At 41.7% G+C, this 27790-nt stretch overlaps 3 protein-coding genes across 5 annotated transcripts in view; 2 read left to right on the forward strand and 1 right to left on the reverse strand.

Moving 5' to 3' along the window:
* Positions 1-3897, forward strand: nfyba (nuclear transcription factor Y, beta a). The gene is made up of 7 exons (XM_061667536.1): positions 1-259; positions 1161-1251; positions 1686-1810; positions 1890-2087; positions 2297-2375; positions 2508-2587; positions 3302-3897. The coding sequence occupies exons 2-7, from the start codon at positions 1161-1163 to the stop codon at positions 3332-3334; spliced, it is 606 nt and encodes a 201-aa protein (XP_061523520.1). The 5' UTR covers positions 1-259; the 3' UTR covers positions 3335-3897.
* LOC133397072 (histidine ammonia-lyase-like) lies at positions 1583-23592 on the reverse strand. Of its 3 annotated transcripts, none has more exons than XR_009767533.1 (22): positions 23515-23592; positions 22980-23356; positions 10449-10658; positions 10311-10362; positions 10211-10235; positions 10052-10126; positions 9423-9495; positions 9281-9347; positions 9163-9200; positions 8955-9080; positions 8373-8512; positions 8083-8130; positions 7485-7632; positions 6899-6994; positions 6759-6817; positions 6581-6661; positions 5866-5931; positions 5021-5186; positions 4825-4959; positions 4637-4745; positions 3232-4121; positions 1583-3145 (listed from the first exon to the last, which is right to left on the reverse strand). XR_009767533.1 is itself a non-coding variant. In XM_061667534.1 (22 exons), the coding sequence occupies exons 2-22, from the start codon at positions 23218-23220 to the stop codon at positions 3920-3922; spliced, it is 2082 nt and encodes a 693-aa protein (XP_061523518.1). In that variant the 5' UTR covers positions 23221-23356; positions 23515-23592; the 3' UTR covers positions 3185-3919. The 3 variants fall into 3 exon arrangements, 2 of the variants coding, with proteins under 2 accessions (XP_061523518.1, XP_061523517.1); XM_061667534.1 differs by lacking the exon at positions 1583-3145 and having other exon boundaries at positions 3185-3976; positions 4052-4121; XM_061667533.1 differs by lacking the exon at positions 1583-3145 and having other exon boundaries at positions 3185-4121.
* podxl (podocalyxin-like) overlaps positions 20155-27790 on the forward strand; it is a 13328-nt gene continuing 5692 nt past the window's right edge. The window contains exon 1 of the mRNA XM_061667535.1: positions 20155-20564. Within this exon, the coding sequence (XP_061523519.1) occupies positions 20522-20564 (43 nt within the window). The 5' untranslated portion in view covers positions 20155-20521. The remainder of the gene's footprint in view (positions 20565-27790) is intronic.

A 27790-nucleotide genomic window follows, 5' to 3' on the forward strand; every position in this document is an offset into this window, starting at 1 on the left:
TCCTCGTTAGCTCGAATGGCAATGTCCGTCGGCCGGCTCATTTTTTTAAAAAAAATTGTCGTCTGCGTGAACGTGAGCCGCTGGTCAGGAAGTATATTCCCGGCGAAACTTGTTTTAATTGCCGGTTAAAACGATTCGGGCCTCCGCCACGTTCTTCTCCGACAAAGAAACAGGGCCGACGCTGTCGCTACCGTGGATGTGAAATGTCCATTTTACGCAATGGACAGCGTGTGTGTGGGGGGTGGTTTACCTACCGAAGGTAACACAAGGCCGAATTGCCTTTTTTTGAATGATATAATGCTCATTTAAAACAATGTGTTATTTTTAATCAGGCGGGTGGAATTACGCTAGCTACTGTTTTAGGGGTAATGATGGCAAGCTAGTGAGCTAGCCGCTAGTTAGCGGACTTTAGCTACACGCAGTCGTGTTTTTCGCGTCTGTGTGTAGCGCACTACCAGTATTTGCTTTCTTCGTCAACCAAAAATCACATTTCAACCTTTAATTCCACGCCAACGACTTACCGAATGGTGCAATATTCCATGTGGGGTTTCTTGCCAAGGATGCGGTTGGTTGACAAGCATCAAAATAATGTTAATCGGCTACATCTGAATTACATGTAATAATGCTAATAAAAGGGTAATATAACCTTTCAATGAGAGTGTGCTTATTATACTCTATCCTGGAAAGTGAATCATTACAAAGTCTTACTAATGCCTTTATTTTAACCAAACCACACACTTCATTAGGTGCACCATTTAAACGCTTTTAATGAAGATGATAGAAGATGGATAGATAATATACAGCTCCAGCAGTCTTTTCTACCGTCCATAATACTCTTTTATATACTACGACGTACTGCCTGCAACACTCCATTCAACCACCCTGTACTGTAACACTCATTTATACAGCTCGTAATGCTCCATTCTGCCCTTCTTAAGTTAACAACTTCCTACCGCTTTGTAAGGCTCCCTTCCACTGGCAGCATTAACACCCCTTTTTGCAGCCCTTACGTAACACTTACAACTGTGGTTGTCTACTTCTGAGCGTGACACTGCTCAAGGCCGCATATTTATTCGTCTCTCAAATTGTATCTCTTTCGAGCACATGTAATAGCTGAGTTATTAATTGAACAATAAAAATGCTTTTGTGGGTTCCCCCAGATGGACGGAGACGGTGCCACGACCGACGCCTCCCAGCTGGGCATCGCTGGGGAGTACATCCCATCCTCGCACTACGTGCTGCAACAAGATGGTGAGTACTCAATAATGGTACAACTGGGTCATATAACCGTCATATGTGGCATGGCATTCGAGATAAAAAGCAACAGGTTTTAGCTCACTTTGATAAAGAAAAACTAATTGTTAATCTAAAAGCATGATTGCCTCTGTTATTTTTGGGGAAAAAAAAAAAAAAAAAGACAAATTCAACAAAGAAGAGTCTAGTTGCCTCGATTCAACCTTTCTGAGGATTACCATGACCTGGATATCTTAAATTCTAAACAGACAAAGAAAAAAACCATTTCTTCGCAAGCACATTTGTATTTTTTTTTTTTAATATTGTAAGTTAAAAATGACTTGGACAGTTATGCTATCAAGCTAACAATATGATAATTCATGACAACTGTTGGCTATGTGAAGCCCGAGAGGACCCCCAAAAATATTTCAACCTTTTTTCTTTTCTCATAGATGACGCTGACGAAGGTTTGAACGACGACGGTGGCGTGAAGGAGAACTACAGGGAGCAGGACATCTATCTCCCCATCGCCAACGTGGCTCGCATCATGAAGAACGCCGTCCCTCAAACTGGAAAGGTTTGTTCCAAAGCCGGGAAACGCTTTCGTCACTGTACATTTATAGAACGTATCTCGACAATCCTTCTACTTGCCGCAGATCGCCAAGGACGCCAAGGAGTGCGTGCAGGAGTGCGTGAGCGAGTTCATCAGCTTCATCACGAGCGAGGCCAGCGAGCGCTGCCACCAGGAGAAGCGCAAGACCATCAACGGCGAGGACATCCTGTTCGCCATGTCCACGCTGGGCTTCGACATGTACGTGGAGCCACTCAAGCTCTACTTGCAGAAGTTCAGAGAGGTGAGATGTAATGAATTTTTTATCAATTGAATAATTCGTAGGGCTGTACTTATTGAATATTTTTAGAATCGGATATAGAGTAACTGGATAAAAATTGATTTTGGAGAAACAAGTACACGTGTGAGGTGCAGGCGGCTGTGTCTGCCCTTGACCACTTACGGCAGCATTACAAGATGTAAAATTAAATAAGCTATATTTCCACTCACCAGGCAATGAAAGGGGAGAAAGGCATGCCCGGCGTGTCCGTGGGTGAAAGCCTGGGAGAGGAGCTCACGGACGACGGCTTCGGTAAGTTGACTTTTATGCACTTTTTTTTTTTTTTTTTTTTTTTTTGGTACGACAAATTCACTTTTGTCATCCCTCCCATTCTTTTTAAAAGCATATTATATTTACCAGTCAATCATTTTCTGCCCTTTGCAGCAAACCCTCTGCCAGCGGGAATTATAACGGCCGACGGCCAGCAGCAAAACGTCATGGTGTACACCACCTCATATCAACAGGTAGGCAGACATTCTTAAGGGAGATGTATTCATTATGGTTTCCGTATTTAAAATAGTTCCCAGGGGTCTTAATTACTTCTCTGATGTGATTTTGTCAAAATACCTCAAGGATCAAGAATAAAAGCACAATTTATTTACCTACGATTATTTAATCGTAGGTAAATATTTAATGATTTTATTTAACCTGGAACTTGAGGGGGTGGTACTCTATAGGGGTTCTGATGAAGCAAGTGAATTGACGTTAAGCCCAGAGTGTGAGGAGGAAAAAAAGTGAGCACCCTTTAAAATAAATAAAGCAGTGTCACTCCTAGAGGCACTTCATACCAGGTCGTCACCTCGCTCCAGATCATGGGCAGAGATACCTGCGGTAGAGAGGTGCTTATTATGTGACTTAGCCAAGCAAAATTCTGAATGACTCACTCGCAGATTTTCAGAAAAGGGCAAAAAAATAAGGTTACTTGATCGTTGATTTCGGCTTTGACAGTGTAGTCTGACTCTGGCTTGAAGGTGGTGCTGGGTGTTTTCCCAGCCTAGCTTCCAAGTCATGGGCGGAGAAACCTGAAACAGCTTGCTCTCAGACACATTTTCAGGAAAATAGACAGCTTTTCCTTAATTTTACACTTGATGGCATTCCAGAGACTCACCAGTTTGTCTACAAACAGTTCAAAAGTCAACTTTCCATAATACGTTGCCCACTCGTATTCTGTCGTGCAGATTCCCACTGTGCAGCAGATCCAGTTTTCTTGACAAGGCCTCACCTCCAGCGTGAACAAGTGACCCACGCTCACCAAACGAACCTCCCAACCCGGCGCGGGTGACAAAAAGCCATCCAGGAGGAAGGACTTGCGTGCTGCCGTCTGCTGCAGCACCCTTCATGTACAGACAAACTGTTGAGTAGAAAGTAGTTTCTAGTTCCGCTTAATTTCCGCCATGCCGTTAAGAAAAGTTGTATGGTACCAAATGTTTTGGATTTCAACCGAACCGCCGGGGCAAGGTGTTTTGTATTTGAAAGGCTAGTCTTCACGCAACGTATTTAGTGTTAAAAAAACATTTCGTTGCATGTGCGATAGCGTGTTTGCTTTGCTTTTGCTTTTTTTTTTTTTTTTTAAAAGCCTCTGGGAAAGTAGCGGGCTATCCGAAGCAAAAAAATGTCACTTCTCTGTGAATAAACTGGCTCTTTTTTTTGTAAATTCATCCAATTTATGTGCTTATTACATGTTCTGTAACTCATTTGAATAAAAAACATATGTGATGTGTGTAAACTTTACAGTATTTTTATTTATAGCATAAAAATGGCCAATAAAACTGAAGTTGTAATTTCCCCCTCGTGTCTCACGCCTGCATCTTGTTCCTGTACTCGTCCATGTATGGTTGAATCTCAGCCCACACCTGGAAGCAGTCAAAGGATACACAAACTCTGTATTTTGAATGTTGAGTTGTCGATTTTGTTTGGGGCGCACTTGCCTTTTGCTGTCTGAGGAGTGTGTGCGCAGCCTCTATATCAGGGCTCATGATGCGGTCTTTATCCCAGGCACTGGGGAGATTATGTCATTTGTTAGCCTAATATAATTGCTTAAATCAATTCTGACTTCCTGTCACAATACCAATTTCAAAAACAGTACCGATGTGCTTTCAAAAAATACATAATTTCTTTATTTGTAGATTTTCAGTCACCCAGGTCACAGTAATCTGCAAAGGTTGTGAACAATTTTACATACACAGTACATTTAACAATTATAAAACAATCATAATTTAACAAAAAATGAGTACATTAAATTTCACATCTTGTTTTTTTTTTAACTTATTATTTGTGTTAATTAAAAAAATAGTAACATTATTTTACAAATACGTTTAACAGAAATGAGAATAAATTATTAAAGAAAAATACATATCTTACATAAACATTACATGTACGTATACACCTTTAATCATTTTTTTTTGTAAAAGTCAAATGTGGCCCCTGAATACAAAAGTTTGCCCAAACTGGCATGTGGGACACTGGTTACGACACAATGTGGTGGTATTGCATATTAGTGAGAGGCATCCTACCTGACTACAGAGCGTACAAGTTGGTAGACCCTCTGTAGAGGAGCGGTGGTCTTGAGGGGACGCAGAAACTCCAGAGCCTGACAGGCAGCCAGCAGCTCGATGGCCAGCACTGGAAAACATGACGCCACCATTTTGATATATGAACATGATTGTAAAGCGTGTGAATCCACTAGTGGGGGACGGGTGACCTTGCTCCACATGCTCCACGACTCTGAGAGCTTTGCGGGCAGCCCAGCCGCCCATGGACACGTGGTCCTCCGTGGCGGCACTGGTGGACAGGGAGTCAACGGAGGCCGGGTGGCATAGAGCCTTGGACTCGGACACTGTGACGGGATAACAATTAGGAGTTTTCCGGATTCAAAGGAAGCTAATCCAGAGACGAACCCAAAGCGGCGGCAGTGCAGTGTGCGATCATGAAGCCCGAGTTCAAGCCTCCGTCTTTGACCAGGAAGGCCGGCAGCTCGCTGAGGGCCGGGTTCACCAGCCTCTCGATCCTCCTCTCGCTGAAACTGGCCAGCTCGTGCACACCTATGGCCAGGTAGTCCAGCGCCTGAAAAAAATACAAATAGATGATGGTTTTGATGAGACTGTGGTGCTTGGAAGTGAAATTGTTCAATTCCTGTGTGGCGCAGAAGTTAAGTGCAAACCCTGCGACCGAAGGTTCACTGGTCCTTATCCCACCCAAGTGCGTACCATCACTGAGTCCCTGAGCAAGACACCCAACCCACATTGGCCATGAATTAATGTGGTTGGATGTTCGTTCAGTGCTGATCGCAGAGGCCGGAGGCGCAGAATGGCAGCCACGCTTCTGTCAGACTAAATAGCTAGCTCTGTGGAGTGAATGAATAATGTATGCAATTATAGTGTCGAGAGCGCGAAATAAGTATCATGCCTTATTATTATTATTTATGTATTCCTTGTTTAAAAAAATTGTTGTCTATATATTAAATAATTTTACATTAGATATTTTGTAATTTACCCTTTAAAAATGTTTTTTAATTCATGAAGGGAGAACCTCACCGGGATTTGGTGGAAGGAGGCCATTTGCCTTCGAACAGTTGAGTTTGGCAATAGACAAGCGCAGTAGAAAAGGAAAGAATGAGGCAAGATGTATTATAACATATGTAGTGCTGCCTCATTGTGTCCGACGACTCCCTTTCCACCGTTTTGCTTGCCAACCCAAACAGAATTACGGATCGGATGGATCATCGGCTATGACATCATCGTACCTTCGCAGGATACTCTCCGTGGAAATTCCCACAAGATAAGGTCTCTCCGCTCTCCGCAAACACCAGCTGAAGTCAAGTTGAGGACCCACCGTGTACATTTGACTTAGTGGAGTGAGAAACACTTAGACCCTGTGGACATATTGTGAATTATAGCCAGCCAGGACAAAAAAGAGCTTTTGGGGTTCACACGAGAATATTATGTTACCATTGTGCTCAGTGCAGTTAATTAGTTGTCTTTACATCCATTATAGACATTTCTGTGACTTTAAATCTACATTTTATATTATTACATATGACTAAATACAGAACAAAAAATACAAAATACCAAAAAAAAGTATATAATGAACAAATATTTTGTAAAGCTGAGAATATCAAGCAGTTGACTAATAACTAATTTAAAAAAAATATTTTATATATTATATATTTTATCTGACATTATATACTTTTAAAATACATATTTAAAAAAACCAAATATGTAATATTAAAAAGTAGAAACACTTTCTAAAAATCTTAATATCAATATAATTTTTAAACCCTACTTTATATATTTGTATACAGTAATATATTATGCATACAAATATAAATTAACCTGAATAAATCATAGGATAATAATACTGAAAAAATATAACAAATAAATAATAAAAATATATTTAAATTATATCTGGCGATTGAACAATACAAAATATCCTATTATATTGGTGTTGGCAAAGGATACAGGGTTGTCAGTGGCGCTGTTCATCTCAGTTGTAATGATCATCCGGACAAACTTGATGGTGTCATTCACAATTCCATGAACCTGCAACAAGGAAAACCATGCAGCCAATTAAAAGGAAGGAAAAAGGTGAATTAAAGGACAAAGCCGAATGAACTCCTCAATTAAAATGAAACTACACCTGCGGGATGCAGCGCAGTGTGTAGGCATCTTGGACACGATTGCAGGATCTGTGACTTTCTTCAGGAGGATGATCGTCAAAGTCAACATTTATAGGACACCGAATTTGAAATATTAGAGCATAATAGTTGAGGTATCCACCTGAAATCTGCGAGGGGAAAATGGGAGAATCCAAAAGAGCGCAGATTCTCTCGGCCACTTCTATCTGTCCAGGATGTGGTCTCACCGCATGGATAGCTATAACGCATATAGAAATATTGAGATAGTAGCATGGAAAAAGGAAATCTACATGTAATTAAATAAGACGTAAGAGAATTTGAGGGGGGGAAAAATGACATTTTACTTGCCTTATACAAATAGTTGGGTCGATTTATTATTTACATAACGAGTGTCTGCTGCATGCGCCACATTAACTGACATGCGTAGGAAGTGCTGCTTCCATGAGTGAAAACACATTTGTCTTTATGGGTGCTCACTACCTCTGACCGTTGTAATGTTTGGTTTAGAATGTATGATCATTCTTATGCTGTTTTCCTCTTTTGAGATTCCCCCATGACCCTTCAAAGACCCATAGGTGCTTTCTGTGGCATGTTTCTGGTGGCAACATAGACAGTTCACTGGACTGTTTCAGAAATACACTACATTCAGTTCACATTTGCTCAAAAGTATGAGCAAGGTCACGAGCTGTCGTTCAATGAGGTCGTTCAGGTACAACGCTGGCCGTTACCGTGGTGGAAGGGTCTGGCGCTTCCTCTCAGTGCCTCCAAACTTAAGGCGGCGACGACATCGGCTTGTCTGGCCACGCCCAACGCTCGCTCCACAGCCTCTGCCCCCAGTGATGAGATCAGCTGAGTGCCATTGATCGCAGCTATGCCCTATCATCACAAATTACTTTTAAAAAATGAACATGAAACAACAAGTTCTTTTCAGGCAAATGACATTGAAGGAGCTCGCTTGCACATATCTCTGAGAAATGAATGACGCACACGTGAGAAGCTGAAGAGGTTTGTTTTCACACAATTACAGTAGAACACCGCCAAAATTGGACAGGAATAAAAGTAAGCCTTTGCCTTTTAGGGGGCGTGGCCTAGTGAGTGACATCAGGGGCTGGACTCGGGTTGCGCGAGTACAGCAGCTCCTTGAGAGTGTTCGCATTTTGTATTTATCCTTGCCCACGTGGGGGCATTACAGCACCGTAACTGCTCCTTTTTCACTTCACTTCAGAAAACCCATAAAGTGGAGCACTCAATTAAGTCAAGACAAGGTATTGCAACATAATTTTGAGTGATAATTTGGGTAAGTAAATAGCCTTGAGGAATTCTTACCTCTTTTGGCTTGAGCACGAGAGGTTTGAGACCATTTCCTTTTAGTACCTGCAAAAAACGACCCGAAAGGTTCTGAATGCAAAGGCAAAAATACCGATTTATGTTTTCTAAACAATTACTTAGCTTTTTCATCTGTCTTGATAACAGCCCTTGAGAATTTTCCATTACTTTTTTGACGAAACCAAAGACTGTATTAATTGGCTTCAAACTGCAGTGAAGGTGGTTTCGACAACCGTGCAACCTCACTACGGGTTCATCAACATGATGGTAGCGGGAAAGTGCAAACTCACCGCCTCGGCGTCGGCCCAGCCGCTCTGTGGCGACCACATTCTGCCCTCCCCCATCAGGCCCAGGGCGAGGTGGGCCAGGGGGGCCAAGTCGCCGCTCGCCCCCAACGTGCCCTTCTCCGGGACCCAGGACAGGCAAGATGCTGCAACACACATATGCAAACAATCTTAACCCTTGCATAGCGTCAACGTTCCATGCACACACGCTATGTGCTTGGTATATTTTCACCCGGGTCAAGAATTCCCCCATAAAAATGGTCTCCATCAAATTAGGAACTTTAGATCTTTTCAAAAACTATTCATTTTTAATAGTCCGCCTGACATTAATAAATGGATAAACGTTAACGGCAAAATTAGGTAAGACTCACTGCACCATTGTTGTGAAGCGCATGTATTATTGTAGTGGGGTTGCAGTCCAATATACATATGTAAATAAGGTAACCAAAATAGTAGCAATACGGATGACTAGATCTCATTAATTGTGCAGGTGGTTGTTAGTATTGTAACTGGTGAGTGTTTGTGTAACACTTAAGAATAAATAAATACATTGAGACGACATTATGGGATTCAAAGGCACCGGCGTACCATTGAAGGCCTTGATCATGGCATCAAGGGTTTCCATGGAGATGCCACTGTAGCCTTTGGCCAGTACGTTGATTCTCTGCGCCAGCAGCATACGCGTCCTCTCCACGCTCAAGGGGGGGCCCACACCTTCACACAGAGACACGCACCCCAAGTGAGCGAGGTCGCTTATTGGAGGAAAATTTGAGTGTGTTACACGCGGGTGAGCTACCGGCACTGTGCGAGCGAACAAGATTCTCTTGCAGTTGCCTGAAAAAAAAGAGAAAAGGATTGGAGAGGGAGATGTGTTGTTTATTCGATGAGTTGATCCTTGTTAATAAATTACTTACACCAGTTGTTCAGCTGGTATGCGTGTGTGCGCAAATTTCCCAAAACCAGTGTTGACTCCATACACAACTGTAGATAAACATAACACTAGAATTGCTGAAAAAAAGGGCTTTGTTTTTTCTTCTTTGAAAGAACACTGAATACCTTTGCCTTCCGTTGTAAAGCCTTCAATCACTGCTCTGGATTTATTAACTCTGTCGACTGCCTCTGGGGTTAACTGAGGGAGTTGAATAAAATTAAAAGACCTCAAATAAAAAGTACAGAAAAATATACATAAATACATATGTATATATACATATACAAATATATGCAGAAATAAAATACATATATACTCAATTTCATCTGATCTGACTGAATCTGTATATAAGCGTAATGCATTATTACTACTAGAACAGCTTAACTTTAGGGTTAATCAGACGCACTTTGAATGGTGGTGCCGCCTCATTTAAAATTTCAATGCGATTGGTTCATTCTGAACACATGACAGGATATAAGAGGGTGTGCACACTTGTGCAACAATACAACACGGTATTATCTCAGTTGTTTATTTGAACTTTCCCTCTCGAAAAGTCGACGCCGGTCAGCGTTTACAACCGTGGAAAAGAAGACTTTTGAAATTATTTGTCTTGGTCTCATTATTTACTCCACCAATACCTGGCGTTCGAACAGGGGGGTGTAGACTTTTTATACCGTACCGGATATTTCGATATGAACCTGTGAGCCACTCATTATCTTAGTGAAAAATGTTAACTACCGTAGATGAGCTAACTCACCTTTATTTTGTACAAGCCCTGGCCCAAAGCCACCAGATCTGACGTGGTCAGACCGTTGCCGTCCAGAGAGATCAACTGACGAGACACACATTCATTAAAAACCGTTACCTGAGAATAGGATTTTCCGATTAATTACATTTGTGAAAATAAAGAACACACCTTAGTGGGCTCCTGGTAGGGGTGCCTATTTAAAAGCAGGTTAAAGAAGTTTCAGTCTGTGAAACTATTTCTTTGTCTTTCATAGTCATTGAAAGGATACACTGTTGTGGCCAACAGAGAAGCGCTAATCTTGTCATCTTCATCTGCCAACACTGACAACAACAACAACAAAAAGAGAGAAAATCCTCAGTTGAACCCCAGATGAGCTACTGTTTTTGTACGCGTCGGAGACAGCGACCTAATTGAACAAAGTCATTGTGGTCGAGGACGGCCGCCGCGCTGTCATCGTGGTCAAGAAGCTCGCCGCTTCGACACCTCCGCATGCCGAACTCCGACTCGCCGGGTCCCTTTTCCAGATTGCTGGCCCGGTAGTAGCGTTGCAGGGCCGTGGAGCCGAGCGACCGCACGGAGGGCGAGGGGACCCCGATGGCCACCCGGAACCAGTCGCCTCGAACGCAGACAGACACGCAACGCATTATCACGAGAAAAGGAAAGAATGGAGACAAACTATGACAGACTGAACCGGTTTTATCTATTACTCTGTTGTCTCGCCACACCTTCCCTGACTCATTAACCCCCCTTCTGAATGATTTATTTTCTTTTTAATCAAAGAGCACCCAATTTCTAACAGTGGTGGTCTAATATTTGTTCTATGAAATTGTGTTCATTTATTCCCAACAGTCTATATTTAGGAGCATTTCTCTTGGCTGCACTGACTTCAGGATTTTAATTTTTTATTTTTTTTGTCCAATCAGATTTCAGCCTCCATGTGTTGCCATGTCAATCTAATCTGCCCAGGGCCTCCAGAATCAGTGGTAATTTAAACTCTATTAGCAACGGGACTGTTACTTTAGCCAATCAGATTTCAAATTTCACCTCACTAGGCCAGTCAGCTGGCTGTATTGTCAGAATCCTTCTTCCATCCTCTGACTGGTTGGTCAGATCAACCCAAGCTTGACTAGCAAGACATGCGCGTAACAATCTGCACACATTAATAATTCATTTACTGTAATGTTCACCATATCTTATATTATGAGGTATTATTAATGCGGTTATATTGCGTTTTTGGAAAGAAATTAATGGTTTCTTTAATTCCGACATTATACCAGTAGTATTAAGATGTGGATTAAGGGATAAATCCCCAATGAAGGCCCACAGACCAAATTGCATGGTTAGCCAGTGAGTTCTAAAAACACCGATTACAGACTGTGAAATCAATTCCCAAATTTAGATGTGAAATGATGAGAACCACAATACAAATATATAATTAGAAGATGTAGAGTGGTAAAAACTGTCAAAAATGCTGAAGCTTGAGTACCGACTAGAAGTCGCTGAAGAGATTGTGTTTCTTCTGTCCCAGCTTTACTGCATTGCAAAGCGCTAAATAGTTATATTGCTGTGGACACAATTGTCAAAAGGGAAACTATTACAAAGACGAGAGTCTGCTTTCTGTCAACTACAAGCATGATAACACAGAGACACAGCTATTCACTAGGCTGTCTATTGCGTTTAGCATTTTTTTGTTCGCATTAAGCTAAACTGGCCTAATAAAGGCAAAGCTATGTGGTTGTTTTAAACGCGTGTAATTCTCTTTGTTTGATGTTTAGTTTGAGAGTAAACTTCAACTGACTCATTTTTTTCGGAATTATTGTTCGCCTTCTGCCAAACTGCTGGATGTCGCGGAGTCGAGTTCACCGCCAACATACAGCGTTCGCATCTCCAATTTTGGCTTGCAAGTCAAAGCAAAAAAAACAAAAACCAAAAACACCATCTCAAAAATCTGGCCAGTCGGGTCACTTGCATCTCAAGGCACCACTGTACTTTAAATATACGCGCTTCTCATTTTAAATTCATATCACAAGTACTTTACTTTGATTTATTCACCCAAATAACCGATTAATAAATCAAAAGTGGCTCAAGTATACAGATAACACTGCATACACTGTCTGGGACTTGATGTTTTAGTTTCCCTTTAATTTGTCAACCATCTGCATGCGTTGTATAATATTCAACCAGTCTCGTCTAGTTTGAACACTGATTTGCGGAAGGGGCCACGGGAACCGCCCGAAGACTTTTTGCTCGGGAAGCCTCTGTTTGCAACTTCCTGAGCCGCACCCACTCGGGGTATAAACGGCCCACTCTGGTGTCTCCCCGCGCCGCTGACGGACCGACGACACAGTGCCAGAAAGTCTCACGCAGCCCAGCTGCACATCCATCTTGTGTCCGAGGAGTTTCCTTCCCTGTCCCTTCTTTTTTCTAACTTTTAACACATCTGTCCATCTGTCTGCTCACTAACCCTCCCGTCCCCTTGTTGTATTTGAGTCACACTATAAACAACAGCAAAGTGCGTGTCCGAGTTCAAGTTGTTAGCGCACATTTATTCACGTGGACGGGATCTTCCTATGAACACTACCAAATTAATCTTACCACGAAACACCTGGAAAAAAAACAGCAAATCTGTCAGATTGCAAGGTTGTGCGTCGACGGCCGCCTTCACGTCACCCCCGCAGATGACTGTTGCACATTAACAAAGTTGCTGTCAGGGTTCAACTTTATTTCAGGTTAATCAGAGTCAGTCGGTGAGTGAATACTGACAACTATTTAACATGAGGTTCAATTTTGAACACTTTAGGAAGACCAGTCCAGCAAAACCACATACTGTTCAGTACTTCCCTAATTCAATGAGCCAATTGAATAACATGGATCGTTTTTGCCTTTGTTCTGAAATCTTTTTTTTCCAATTTGATCACTACCAAAATAAAATGTGACTAAACCTCAGTGGTTCTCGAACTTTTTACGCCAAGTAGGACCTCAAAAAGTACTTAGCTTTCCAAGTACCACCATAATGACCAACAGTAAAATACAGTAAGGTGGTAGGTGCAGGTTTTATTTCTAAAAAGGTGTATTGCATATTTTTGTAAGCCACTGCAACATTATGCAGTTTGAAAATTAACACTGCAATTAATTAACACAACAATTAACAACTGTACATAAATGATTCAATTGAAATGTATTGCACATATTTTTTAAATCTGAGTAAATGTTTGAAAACAGCGGCACGGGGGGTGACTGGTTAGAGCGTCTGCCTCACAGTTCTGAGGACCGAGGTTCAATCCCCGGCCCCGCCTGTGTGGAGTTTGCATGTTCTCCCCGTGCCTGCGTGGGTTTTCTCCGGGCACTCCGGTTTCCACTCAAATCCCCAAAACGTGCATGGTAGGTTAATTGAAGACTCTAAATTGCCCGTAGATGTGAAGGTTTGTTTGCGGATGGTTGTTTGTTTGTATGTGCCCTGCGATTGGCTGGCAACCAGTTCAGGGTGTACCCCGCCTCCTGCCCGATGATAGCTGGGATAGGCTCCGACGCTCCCGCGACCCTTGTGAGGATAAGCGGCTCAGAAAATGGATGGATGGATGTTTGAAAACAAACATTTCTAAATTATTATATGCAAATGTACTTGAAAGTTAAATACAACTGAACGGCACTTAAATGTACTGTACAAGCCACTGCAGCATTACGTAAAGTTTGAACGTTTAATTGAGTGTTTCTTCCGCATACCACTAGAGGGAGCCTGCTTGCCACTTGTGGTGGGAGAGCTACACTGCAGTACTAAACAAATTTCCAACTGTGCCTTACAACAGAAAAGAAGACATTCCATTTATTGATCACTAAAATTGTTACGGGAAGATTGGCAGTGAAACCTTATTTAAATATGGTACTGTGACAAGAAAGTCCATTGCACATTGGAATACAGTATATAGTATATGTATTATCTTACATGTAGATAGTCAATATGAATACTTTATATATTAATATAATATAATATATCAAATACAACTATATATATAACATATATATATATAACATTATTAATATATCAATACTTGATATATTAATAATGAAATATTAATTAATATTAATTAAAATTGATATATTAATAATGAAATATAGATAAGTTTATACTTCTTTTCACTCCTTTTTGAACATAAATGATCAGGTACAATATGTGTAAGCGGGAAATTTCTGTTGATTAATTGAATTTTATAACTTGTTTTTTTTGTATTAGCTGATTCTAAGTAATGTTCTCAGTAATTTCCAAAGTTACTGTATTATACTCTTTTATGTATTGCACTTGTTTATTGCGACACATGTTAAAAAAATAAAATAAAATTTGGGGTGCAGATAAAAAGTGAGGAAAAAATTGTTCTCCATTGTTACTGCTTGCATTTAGGGCCAAATGAGGGAGCTATTGACGCCCATTAAGTGCACTACTGCCCCCTCCAGGACTGGAGTCCATGTCACCGCTGTCCTTGGTTTTTCCACCTTAACCCCAAGGTCTGACAATCCGTCAAAGATCTTAGGTGCAGTTGACCTAACTTCTCTTGATTTACATCGCGTCAGAGGTTGAAAAAATTAACGAGCAGAGAGAACAGCTGTCTGTTTTGAAATGTATGGAGTAGAATTAAAAAGCCATCAGAAAACTCAATACTTGTACTTCGTTGCCTCCGTCGGTGCCTAAAATCTGCCATTAAGGTGCATAGTCATGAAAACAGTAAGGCATTCATGGGGGAAAGAGTGGACATCTGCTGTGGATCTCGCCAACAGTTTGCGCTGATAGCGCCTGCAGATAAGCGAGCTCTCAGTGAATCCTATCAGCCAAAGAGAGAGGTATCACTCTGTCACCGATTCCTCAGAGGTTCCTCGGCCCAATAGCGTTCTCGTCTATCTGGGGAATGTTATCCCTGTACACGCACAACACCTCCTTCCGCACGTTTGCCTTTGACCCCATCTGCTCTGAAAGGGGGATGCTTGGCAGCGAGACCCCAGAAAGGAGGGCTGACAGCAAAGTGCCCCACAGTCAAAAGAGAGGAAAGAGCCATCTGCTTCAACCAAGAACTCCCTGACACAATCTTTTTTTTTTTTTTTGTTGTTGTTCCTCCCCTAAATACACGCGCGCACTCCTTAATGCTCCAGATGCCGTTCCACTTGGTACCAGGTCTCTGATAACAAGGTGTGGAGTGTTCTGCGTGCTATCATTACTCGGCGCATCCTCCCAAGTGTGACAGAACTCTTTGCTGATTAAATATTTGTAATTCTCACCTTAGCCACCTCCTGTCATTGAACATGAGCCAAAGCCTATTTGAAGCACACATCCGTAGAAAACTACTCATCTTTAATCTAACCCAAATTTTTGGACAGTTGAAGATGGGTTAACTTACTTTTGAGGCGCAACACGAGTAACCAAATGAAATCAAATTCAGACCCTTTCCATTCCGACAGACGTGAGGCAATCAGCATTTGACCGCTTAGGATTTGCAGTTTTTGTAAGCAGACTGTATCATTCCCTTGCACTTGAGGTTGTCGAGCATCATAATGTTCCGCTTGAAGCCTTTGAACAACCTGAAGTCAGTATTGGTAACTCGGTGTCCATTGAATCGAGCTTTCGTTGATGCTAAATTCCGATGGAGCCCTCCGGATAGATTAACCCTGGCTTTCCGCAAATGCCTGCTTTCGAGGTTCAGTGTTTGCATCAGTGGTGGAAGTAACTGACTTTCCGCCATGGACATTGTAAATTCAACTCCAAAATGTAGCAGTGAGACAGCCATAAATCTTCTCAAAATGCCAATGAACTGCAGTCGGGGATAGTAAAGCCAGATGGCGATTTTGCAAAACTGTTCACATGTCAGTCGGCGAGCCATGGGCAAGGAAAAGATATTCTTACAAAAAGTGCATGCCTCCAATAAGTGTCATTGTGTCCTATAATCCAGTGCATCCCAAACTGTACTGTACTTTTTTACCTTTAAGGGTCACTGTTCTCGGTTTATGACGTAGTTCTGTTCCAACAGTGGGGAGTTTGTACCGAAATCGGAATGTGTCGTCGTTTCTCATTACCCTATGCAAACATTGTAGGAAAGTCATGATTAAAATAAATATTTCAATGCAAAAAAACCTTGCAGGCTATAAATATAAAACAATCAACTGAAAAACACAACGCAAGGGGGTAACCGAGCGTGCCTTATGCTGCGTGACGACGTACTCTTACGGCACTACGCAAACTAGTTGATGGTGCACTGCATCCCCCTCCTGAGCATGGCGCTCTTAACTTTGAAATGTCGTCTGTCAGGCCCCTGTATCTGGCAATAAGTGAGCAAGTTTTTGTCGCTGTGGATAACAATCCACATTTAGTGATTCCCAAAATGGGTGCCGTCGAAGAATGCCACAGGAAATTATCCAATTTCGTTTAATTGGTCCGACAATTATTCATTTACTACAAATACTGTAGTTCTGTTGAATCCTCTATACCAGCCACGTATAGTTACAGTCAGAAAAATGAAATGTTGTTTTTTTTTTTTTTTACACTAAACATTAGAAGGTACATAATTCAACTGGGTATCCACTTTTTGAGACATTTTTGTTTGGTGGCGTGCCGTTAGATTACTTTTCGAATCGAAAATGTGCCTTGGCTCTATAAAGGTTGGGAAACACTGACATAAGCAGTCATTGCAAAGCATGGAGCAGTCCGTTTGAATGTCAAGTGCTGTGCGTGCCTCGGCTGATTGAATTGTTCCTTAAGGTTTTGAGAGGCACTCTGGATGTATGGACAAAAAGTAGCCCCTCTACTCTGACTGACTGACTGACTGAACTGGAGACACTGGGAAATTTTCACAGCAAAACAGGACTGCTGGAATTCCTTCACCAAAATCCACATTTCAGACACGTCGTGGTAGTCGAATAAAACTATTCTGATCTCAAAACATGTCGGGGGGTAATCCAAGAAAAAGTGGAAGCACGCGTCAGTGTTTGAGTGATGGGATGACAAATGGAGGAAGGGAGCGAGGGAAGGATGTGTCACATCATTTCCTGAGTGACTGAGCTTTGTTTCTCCTTTTAGTCGTGACCATTTTGAACAGGCAACACAGACAAACCAAAAATTTCAATACAAATGCCACAAAAGACAGTTCTTGCATTCAAATGAATGGGACTGTCTAATATCAGTCATATAATGATGTTGCCCTACCGATGCCTTAACTACTTATACAGTATTGTGTGATGGGTAACATTGCAGGGCAGAGTGGATGGGGACAAATTGTAGTAATGTACAGTATTACTGTACTTTACAACATTAATCCGAGCAACAGAAAAGCCAATAAATGAGCCAGCTAACATCATCATTCCAGCCATTTATCTTGTCTTCACAAGCGGTCAAATGACATAGAAGCCTTTGTTTACTAGTGGAGCTTTCGCCACCCAGAGGTACGTGTGACATCATGAACCATGCCCACCAAAAATGTTCTTCATGGGTGACATTTCCAAACAATAGTTGTAAAAAAGCACTTATTTTCTTCACTGATTTGGGGGCATCGATGGTACTAAGAGCCATCCTTTCCGCTTCGGATGTCAGAGGTGGGTGTTACTTAATCGCCATGGATTTGTATGCGTGCGGTGTATACACACACACACACGCACACACAAACCAGTAGCATCGGGCCCTGCCCTCTCATGTCCGGCGTTTGAATTCCTCACTTGTGAGATCAGCCGCTCCATCCCGTCCAACTTTTCTGTCCTGTAGTCTACCGAATCTCATCGGGGGGGGGGGGGGGGACCCGCTTTAACCCCCCTCGTAGCCACACCCAGCCCTCATTAGCCTGCTACAATGACACAGGCATGTTCGGAATGTGGTGCGCACACACATCCACACAATCCTCCCAGTACCTTCTGGTTCATCTTCAGAACCTCGCCCCCACCCACCTCGAGCAGTGTCCTTACACTCCTCCATATCTACACCCCCCTCCGACCCCAATCAATGTCTGGTGCTCCTCAGCGCCTCTATCACAACATTGTGAAACGGTACCAATCGCAGGGCGGTAGCGTCACCCATGATTTAACGCCGCGTTCTTGCTCGCTTAATCGGAAATTTATTCTGCGCATACATCTTAGCGTAACTAACTTATCATTATCATGTCATAGTTCAAACTCGTTGATTCATCATATCGGAACCATGTTGCATGTATTAGTGGGGAGGCCTTTCTATCTACAAATACCATATCAAAAAGTGTTAGCACTGTGTTGTAATTTATGTGAAGGCAAAGTGCGGTCCAGAAACTATAATGGAGAAATTGTCATCTGAGAGACGATTTAGACAGCTTTTGTGCCGCTGTTTTGGTTAGCAACGGAGTTCAAATGTGCGAATAAACCCACCTAAGAACTGAGATACAGTGGTGCCTTGAGATACGAGTGTGAACAAAAAGTTGTGATACAAGCTGTACGGTGGCAGTGAACTCAACACACCTCACTTCGCAACAGATATTTGAACACAAATAGTGCATCAACGCAAATAGACAGACAGTAAAACCACTCAGGCATATATTATTTATGCTCTGCGAAAAATGACTAAAATTACTGGAGAATGACATTTACCAATAACTAATCCTTCCACTGTAATGAATGTAAAACAGATAATCTCCCTTTAATTAGCTGTTTTAAATTGACTTAAAAGGAAGAATATATCATCATTTTATCTTCAAAAATGGTGAGAACTGGATATCATTCCAAATTGGTCCTCCAGCGAGTCCAACACAACATATGTGCAGCTCAGGCCTGTTTCATGTGCGTGTTGATGTCTGGGGAGAGAAGTGGCTTGGATAAGATCAGGGGTGTGGAAGTTTTCCTGGCCGTTTCCTGCCACTGCATCGCTTATTCAATAATGGGGTGGGGGGCTTCAAAGATTAAGATTTGAATGATATGAGAAGAAGTCACGACTTGGGTCTTGATGTTTCACTTTGGTCAACTCTTGCCTTTTTACGTGACATTTCCCATGCATTTACATACTGACTGACAGCTACATTTTATACTCAAATTCTGAGCAATTAAACTTCAAGTACATAGCTTATAATTTGAAGGATATGCTTGTTTGTATTATGTTTTGGGTGATTTTCATGACTGTTGCAATATTCCAAGTGTGTTTGCCCCATGGATCCCGTTACAGATGTTTATGTAATTTCAAGCTTACTTTAAGAACAAATTAGCAATGAAAAACGTGAGTTTAGTAATAGACACTATATAATTAATAATTTGAGCATTTTTTGGGGGTTATTTTTACTTTTCACAGTTTGCCGTTACTGTTTGGTTTTTTTTTTTATTATTGTTCCAGTATTTTTTTTTTTTTTAATCAGTTTATTTGAAAGGGGACAGGGCATGTTTGTCTTCAGAATTGCATTACAGGCCAAATAAAGTACGAGACAGTGATTCTCAGTCTCGTGCACACAGAACATTTGGAGCTACACGAAAGATTCAATCCCTAAATTCAGTAACTTTAATCTTTAAGAAGTGTTTGTTTTTTTTAACATTTAAGTACAATTCTTGTTTTTAGCTTTTGAGTACAATACATTTTTATTGAATCACAATTTCAGTACAGTTTCCCCCCCCCCCTATATTTAAGTGTGGTGTTAATGTTCAAACTGGTTTATAATAATATCCTTTTTGGGAATAAAAACCTATGCCTTGTGATGAACACTTAGGTCTACTACACTATAATATTTTAATGTTAGTCCTCATGATGGTACTTGGAGAGCTAAGTATTTTTCTCGGTGGTACTTGGAGTAAAACGTTTGAGAATAAAAGATCAAAACATGCAACAAAAGGAGATATGAAGGAGTTATGAAGTCTATCAGTTGTGTATTTTCAGCTTCTTCTCAACTTTTTATGCTGAGGATACATTTTTGGGACACACGCTATGTGCTGTTTGTATCCAAATGTCAAAATATGACAAATTGACAATGCTGAATTTCCCGCGATCAAACGTTGAGCGTTGATGTGACTTCACCCGTCGTCCTTGATGTCACGCACCGTTTTGGGAGCGGAGTGCCTCATTGTCTCACCGTTTCCTTTGTTATTCAAAACGCCGCTGCAGGATTGGCCCGCGCTCTTGATAAGGGAGGCAGGCATGTTTCGGGGATGGCAATGAGCAACGCTTTAGTGCTCGAGCGAGGGCCGCGTTGAGCACAATACCGGCCAGGAGCGAGCGAGAGAGGGAGGGAGCGAGCGCAGCCAAGGAGACCACAGAAACACTCGTCCCCCCCGATTCCAAATCCCGAACTCCGAAAAGAGGGACGAGAACACAAGCGTGCACAAAAGCATTCTTGCCTTTCACTTTTAAGGAGGAAAACACAAAAGGCCCGCGCGGCAAGATCATTTACTTCAAATTGGAGGAGAAAGGCGTGACAGGACGGCACGGCTCCGGGTTTAGCACACTTGAAAACTCATCCACTGCATGAATGATAGCGACATCTGGGAGGAGAAGAGCGCACATTAAGGATGGGAGCCACTATGAGGATCACATGTCTGCTGTTTTCACTCAGTGAGTACATTTTGAGTTCTTTGGCTGCTCATACTGATGTTAAAAAAATAAATAAACGTTAATAGGCGACAAGAGCACGTGCAGCAACAGGTGCGCTCACATGGGATGCACATGCAGTCATTTTGGTGTCATCAAGCCTTCTCACTGAATATGCGTTTGGATGCTACCATTTTTTAAGTTTGGAATAATATTGTACATACATAATCACCATCAACATTGCATTTCATTTTATTTTTTCAAAATAAAATGTAAAATCAAATTGTAAAATTAAACGATTGCTTATTATAATTAAAAATAAATCGGAATATTTCATTGTTTACTCTAAATTAATTACATACCATTTTATTATGAAAACTAGTGACGTGCAGCAAAAACAGATGAAAAAAAACAAAACAGCAGGCATACTCTTAATTTTGGCTTTAAATCCGATCTGAAGGCTCAACGCACACAAGTTAAATGTTTATGCCAAAGCGGACACAGAAGTATAACATAAAAAACAACAATGGCAGTTTTTTACGGCATGGGCGGCGAACCTATGGTGCAAGAACATTTGATGCAATTGCACAAAAAAAAAAAAAAAAAAAAAAAAAATCACAAATGCCCACATTGTACATTAATTTACAATAGGAAATTCATCGAAGTTTGTCGTGGTTCAAGTTAGGTCATTTGAGCTCATTTTCGTCCATTGAACAGCTTCTTTTGTCCTATGTCTCATTTTTTTTCCCCCGCCTTCATCTTGGCGCTATGCAATCAGTCCGAAGGCTGTTGTAATCATATCTGAAAGCACAGTACGACTAGGAGCTGAAACATCTTTCCCCACCGCCCCCGCCCCCCACAGTCAGTGAAGGGCTTCTCACTGCACTCCCCACTTTAACACACACAAGTGTAGAAGGATCTTGAATAATAAACTAGACCCATGACCTCCCTCCCTGGCTGCAAGTAAAGAGATTTTCTGTAATTATGCACCTGCCTCATCCACCGCGCTACGGGAATTCTAATAGGGGCTTTTATTTTTCCACCCTGGGAAAAGCAACGTGTGACACAGCACCCCCCGCCCCTCCTTCCCTGATAGAAAAACTCAATCGAAAGCCTGTCAGCACAACACAAACTCCTAAAAATAGAAAGGAGTGTGTGAACATGCATGGCTGTGTGTGTATTGTAACACTTCACGAGCACGTGGAGGCTTCAACATGTGAGCAGGACTACAAACATTTAACTTGGGTTAGAAGTTTTTTTTTTTTTTTTTTTTTTTTTTTGGGGTGGGGGTCAGGGCATTGGTTTGCATGTGTGTCCAATATCAAAGAAAGGGTCGGTATAACAATTGAAGTGAATTTAATGAAATAAAAGAAAATCCAAAATGTCACACCTCAACAATTATAGGAGTGGACGACAAAACCTGTTTACAAAATTTATTTTTGTCGTATTTTATTACACCTTCTGTGGTAATTGATATTTTGTTTATTGGGACATTTATGACTCCACTCAAGTAACCCAATATGGTTCCTTACCGCATAGGGATACATTTTTACTTTGAACTACACACTTTGTCTAAGCATAAGAATCTTACATTTTAATGTTTTTTTAATGTATTTTGTGTGGCCACATTTTACTTTTATTTTACATTTTTTTAACCCATATTTCAGTGATTGCCAAGGAGAAATTGTGATTTTCATTTCCCCGTAGTGACCAAATATGGTTCCTTTCAATTGAGAACTATATTTTACATTAAAGAAATTTCAAATATAAATTCAGTATAGTTCTGATTATTACATTTGTATCTATATCTACTCCATATTGAGGTGTGCAAGGTCAATTATAGAATATGGTTCCCTTTCAGTCAGAGCTAAATTTCTACCAACATATAAACACCATTATAATTATAAGCATGTTTGAGCATCTTGCATGTTTACATTTTTGGGTTATTACCTCCACCAAGGATGTTACAACATAGATGTGCAGGTTCGATTGTGAACCAACTCAAGTAACCCAATATGGTTCCTTTTCATTTAGAGCTACTGTACATTTATTTGGGACACTTTTACAACTGAAAGACGGTTGAAGCATTTGCATGTATGTTTTTATATTACCACCTCTGGCAAGGAAGTTATAGGGCATGCTGAGTCCATTTTGACTCCACCCAAGTATCCAAATATGGTTGCGTACCTTAAGAGCTACATTGTTATTTTAATGGGGAAGCATTTTCCTGTAGGTTTTTGCATTATTTTGGATGACTACCGCTGCCTTGGAAGTTATAATACTGTAGGTTCAAAGGGGCCACTTCTTTTGTTTGTTTGTGAGCAGGATTACACAAAAACCACTTCCCCGAAGTGTTGGGCGAGTGAGTCTTTGTTTTTGTCACTTTCACCTGATGCCATTAAATGCTCATAATTGGTGTCAGAGTGGCATTTTACTTACCTCCAAAACATACTCGAATTAAATAGCTGGATGTGCGCTGACAGGAAGAGGCAGCATCTTTAGTTATCGGTCCTCTCCAGGACTTCCTAACCCCACGCAGACCATCTGTCCTCTGCTTTCGGTTTGGGGTTGTGACCTGTCCATTTCCTACAAGATAACACGTTCCAGGACACCAGGGTGCCGGGGGAGACGCTGCCTGCTTTGGCACATTCGTTTGGTGTCTCTGCTGGCCAGTGAGCATGGGAGAGAAGTGAGAACAATAGGTGGTGGGGGGGGGGAAATACTTTTTATCAACATCCTGGTTCCCAAGGAGGGTGTGGTGGCAGGAGATGGCCTTGAGCTGGCTTCTCTCGCTCGGAGGAACCTTTTCATGTGGCCTGCATGGTAGAACACACACAGACACAAACGTTTACCATAGAACTCTGCAACAAAAAAACTCTGTTAATTTGCTACTGGACCAGACTTCAAACCAACATTTTTTACCTCGCACTGAGTTTCGATTGATTATATATTATGAACGTATTTTAGGACGTACAGAAACAGATGCTTGGCATGTCATCACAGATCAGCTCCACTGTAACACCGCACTCTTCTCTTGCATGCCACTATCCTCTCCCAGGTGTCAGGCATTAATCAGGCCCTGCGACTGGTACTGACCCGGACCTCCCCCGCACCGCACGGTGTCCGCCTTGTTTTCGTTCGTTCTTCTTTTTAATCTGCCTCATCATGGCATGTCAACCCCTCCCTCTGGTTGCAACATTTTTCAAAACAGACCGTGGCTGCTGTTCAATTAGCCGAGTACAGCACGTGGGATACTTGCATACCCTTTTAAAGGTTAATCAGATAAATATTTAAAAATAATAATAATTAAAAAAAAAAAAAAACTGACATTTATAGATATGGTGATTCACTTTTAACCCGTGACTATGATTGGAGGGGTGTAACATTGAACTTTTATCATTAACACACCCCACAGCTTGTATAAATACACATACCAGTCTGGTTTCCAAGGACAGGGAGTGTGTTGTTTGTAGATAATGTGTAAGTGTAAGTGTGTGTGTGTGTGTGTGTGTGTGTGTGTGTGTGGCCGGTCATTTCCATTTGGCAGTTAAATTTACAGGGTCTCTTCATGTTCTCTCGTGTCCCTCCTCCCTTTCACTTGTCTCGCTCTTTACTCCCACCGAATACACTCACGCCTCCTCACGTCCCAATGCTGCACATTGGGAAGACCCCTCCCTTATCCGGCTCCGACCCGGTGCCCCCTCACAATGGCGCGCCGGGCTGAATTAGCTCTCTTGGTGTAACGAAGCCCAGGGATGTGCAATCGTCGCACGTGGGGGCTCTTTGTGTGGGGTGTCACCAAATTAATGGGGAAGATTTGTGCCACTAGCTGTTTCGGGAGTGCATTGTTTAAAGAGAGTTGTGCATCACTCCAGCGCAGTGGTCCTTGGCAAGGTGGACTAAGTACTAGCTAGCTGACAGACAAATACACATTAATGTGTCCCTTTTGTAGTTGTAATGTCTTCCTGTGCCAGTAACCTCATTTTTTTACATCGCTGGAGCCCTAATCTTTTCCGAATATTTAGCAAAAAAGCGCTTTACATTACATGAGGCCATACTTATATATTATTACAGAGAATAATGAGAATGGCAAGTCGGAAACAACAAATGCAGTATTCGAGAAAACAGGCAAAGTTCCAACCTGAGTGCAAAGGAATGCCATTTAAAGTCTGAGAAAGCTTACATAAACTATATTTATCCATATTATTATCATCATATTAACCACCAAAACATATGCATTGAAATCAGTGTCAACATACAGAATAGAAAACTCGGCATTAGTGTGCGTTTTTTTGTATGGCAGGGTAGCGATAACCAACAGCTCCAATCTTGTCACATTTATTGAACAGAAATACAGGTAATTCCAAAGGGTTCACGTACTTTTTCTTGTAACTGTATGTCGCTTTGGGATGGAAAGGTGGGTCAAACGAGACCAGGTCATGTAATGATTGGCTGACACATAAGGAGCAGGGCGGGGCTAACTAGAAAGTCAGAAACAATCAAGACAAATTGACAAAAAAAAACAATAGAGTTCAAGAGGCTTCAAGAGTCACTACTTTGGAAATGCATTCATTTGACTGCTCTTAACCAATAATGTCAGGGAAGAGACTATGAATCAGTTTAACAACATGACTAGAATTCATTTGTCTTTTTACTGCCATTTCTTTTATCACCAGTATTTACTCCAAGGGTGACCCACCAACATACTTATTGTCAGCCCCCTTCCTCTTGTATATATTTCACTAAATGGCAGAGAGGAAGGAGGAGAACTTATCCCAGCCTTCTATCCAGGCTGTAAATCCCTGTGAATGCGAACATGGTGGTTCTCACACTAAAAGAGACTGGGGGTTTGGGGGATCCACCCCCACTGGAACCAAACAGTAGGACCCCCCTAAAGTGAGGGCAGAGTGGGTGAGAGCACCCTTTGACCTCTCCTGACCCTCCACGCAGTGACATGCATCACAGGTTCAATATAAAATTATTATTACCTCTGTTAAGCATGAAAGTGCAAAAGGCAGAAGGGTTGTCTTGATTGTTGGTTAGCAGGATTACATTCAGCTATGGATAGACTTTTCTTGGGTAGGGAACCTATCTTCCGTTATTCGCCAGAGCCATGTCAACAAAAACTATACTGCTCTGGCGCCACCTGGTGGTAATTTGAACTGAGGGAAGATGCTTTATTTGGTCAGGCCATAGTCTTGTCTAATGGGAAAAAAGTGCTTTGTCACCAACTTGTGGCATCCAAAAAGGTTCGTAATTGTGTATAGATGCCACAAGATGGCAGAAAAGCACCACTTGTCTAAATCAAACTCCTCAACTTGGCGCTAAGATGCCACCACTTTGCTGAATCGCAACTATGTGGGGTTTCACTGTATCTGAAGAGGACACAACTAATTTATGTAAAACCAGTGACATGTTAATGCAAATCTGAATTCATTAAGTGATTTATCCCACCCCCGCCCCCATAATGCAACTGGTGTCATCCAGTAAGTCCATCACCCAGAGAGAAGCGTGGGAGTTAACGTTAAGACAAACATAAATGGACTATTCTACATTTTTTCCCTTATTTATTTTAGAGGAATTGAAAGTTCTGTCAAATACGTTATATTGGCGTGTTGCTATTGGCCGCAAGCAGGACAGAGGTCCTTATCTTTTATCTTGATTTTATTTATTTTTTTGATGCCATCGAGACCCTCGTTCTAGTCGTAACTCCGATTGCGGAAACCGACACAATGTGGTCCGACAAATAGAAATACAGTAGTACTCACTTTTATCAGTTCAACCTTGGCAGAGATCTGAGTGTCTATTCTAGTTTAGACTGTGATACTGTGTGTTATATGCCGTGTTATTTTGCTCCCTAATAATCCAACAAGATATGCACAAAACAATACCTTCATGTACCTTTCATCAGCTTTTTCTTGGAACCAATAGAGTATTTCCAGTCTGACTTTGTTTTTACACCATAATGTGGTGGAACAGTGGAGGACTGATTCGCATGGGAGGGTACCACGCAAGGGGTTTTAGTGCCTTGGTGTACCCTTTCATTCATATTTTTGTGTAGTTGTCCAACCTTCAGGACAATGCAAGTGGATCTGATGACTCACAGGTGACCTGCATGGCGGGGAATGTGTGGGTGAGCCAACCTTGATGGAGATAGTGGCGGGATCAGGGGTGCTGTCGCCCGTAAAGAAACAGATGTGGCGGTGACAGATGGGGGTCAGGGGTGACGGAGTGGGGGCAAGGCAAAACATCGAGGTTGCTCAACATGTTTCAGAAGCAATCAATCAGTGGTTATAGTGAGGTGATGCTGATTTCAAGACGGTTAAAAACAAATTGCATGCGACTCCAAGACTGTGTGTGTTACGATTAAGTTGTGTTACGATTAAGTTGTGTTACGATTACACTTATTAGGGTCATTAAGTTGTGTTACGATTACACTTATTAGGGTCATGGGTAAGCTTGAGCCTATCCCAGCGGACTTTGGGTGAGAAGTGGGGTACACCCTGGACTGGTAAAATAATTCTCATGCAAGACAAAAACAAAAAAATGCCATTGGCTAATAATTTTGAACACTGTAATGCTGAGAATACATCAACCGAAAAGCTCTCAGGGACTCAGCAAGCATCCGCCTCTCTTAGTAAGAGTACTCTGGGGCCGATAAGCAATGCGCCTGTGCCTACCTCTACCAGCCTCCACTTGATCAGAACACACTCTTATCTGCGCACTTCTGACCCCTTCGTTGTGATGATTGATTCGCAGGCTGGGAAGGATGCAGCCCTAGGAGCTCGGAGCCCCTTTTACACTGCTCGTAAAGGCGAGTATCTACCGAGCAACTTTCCACCGTGGGAGGTAGCATCAGCGCCGTAACAGGGGCGGGGCAACCCCTGAGTGGAAGGGGATTCCGCAATGCTGGGATAGGCTGACAGTCATTTTTCTTGCCATGTTGTATTGAAAGCAATTTTCACTGTCCGTTCAGCAGTGGCGTTGATAGGCCTATTTTAGGGGGGCTTCAGAGTGCGAGGTGAGCAGTCTCTCTCTTACATGAGGGAAGACCCCCCGTTAAAACAGGCTAATTTCAGCTATGCAAAAAAGACAAAAAAATAATAATTAATGATAAATAATGAATACAAAAATTCACTGAAATAATGCATATAATAACAAATATTATATAATGTTGTTATTTCAAAGGACACAGTGTGTTTATGACTGTTCATTGATATAGTGACGTTGGTGTCAAGATGATGACATCA

This window comes from Phycodurus eques, chromosome 22 (assembly GCF_024500275.1).
Source record: "Phycodurus eques isolate BA_2022a chromosome 22, UOR_Pequ_1.1, whole genome shotgun sequence".
Lineage (NCBI taxonomy): Eukaryota > Metazoa > Chordata > Actinopteri > Syngnathiformes > Syngnathidae > Phycodurus > Phycodurus eques.

Coding starts and splice junctions, on each gene's coding strand:
- LOC133397072 (XM_061667533.1), bottom strand. CDS start 23,220: ATGCTCACTGGCCAGCAGAGACACCAAACGAATGTGCCAAAGCAGGCA. Junction 10,659..22,979: donor AATTCGAGTATGTTTTGGAG/GTAAGTAAAATG, acceptor TCTGCGTTCGAG/GCGACTGGTTCCGGGTGGCC. Junction 8,131..8,372: donor GCTGGGCCGACGCCGAGGCG/GTGAGTTTGCAC, acceptor CGTTTTTTGCAG/GTACTAAAAGGAAATGGTCT.
- nfyba (XM_061667536.1), top strand. CDS start 1,161: ATGGACGGAGACGGTGCCACGACCGACGCCTCCCAGCTGGGCATCGCT. Junction 1,811..1,889: donor CCGTCCCTCAAACTGGAAAG/GTTTGTTCCAAA, acceptor TACTTGCCGCAG/ATCGCCAAGGACGCCAAGGA. Junction 2,376..2,507: donor GCTCACGGACGACGGCTTCG/GTAAGTTGACTT, acceptor TGCCCTTTGCAG/CAAACCCTCTGCCAGCGGGA.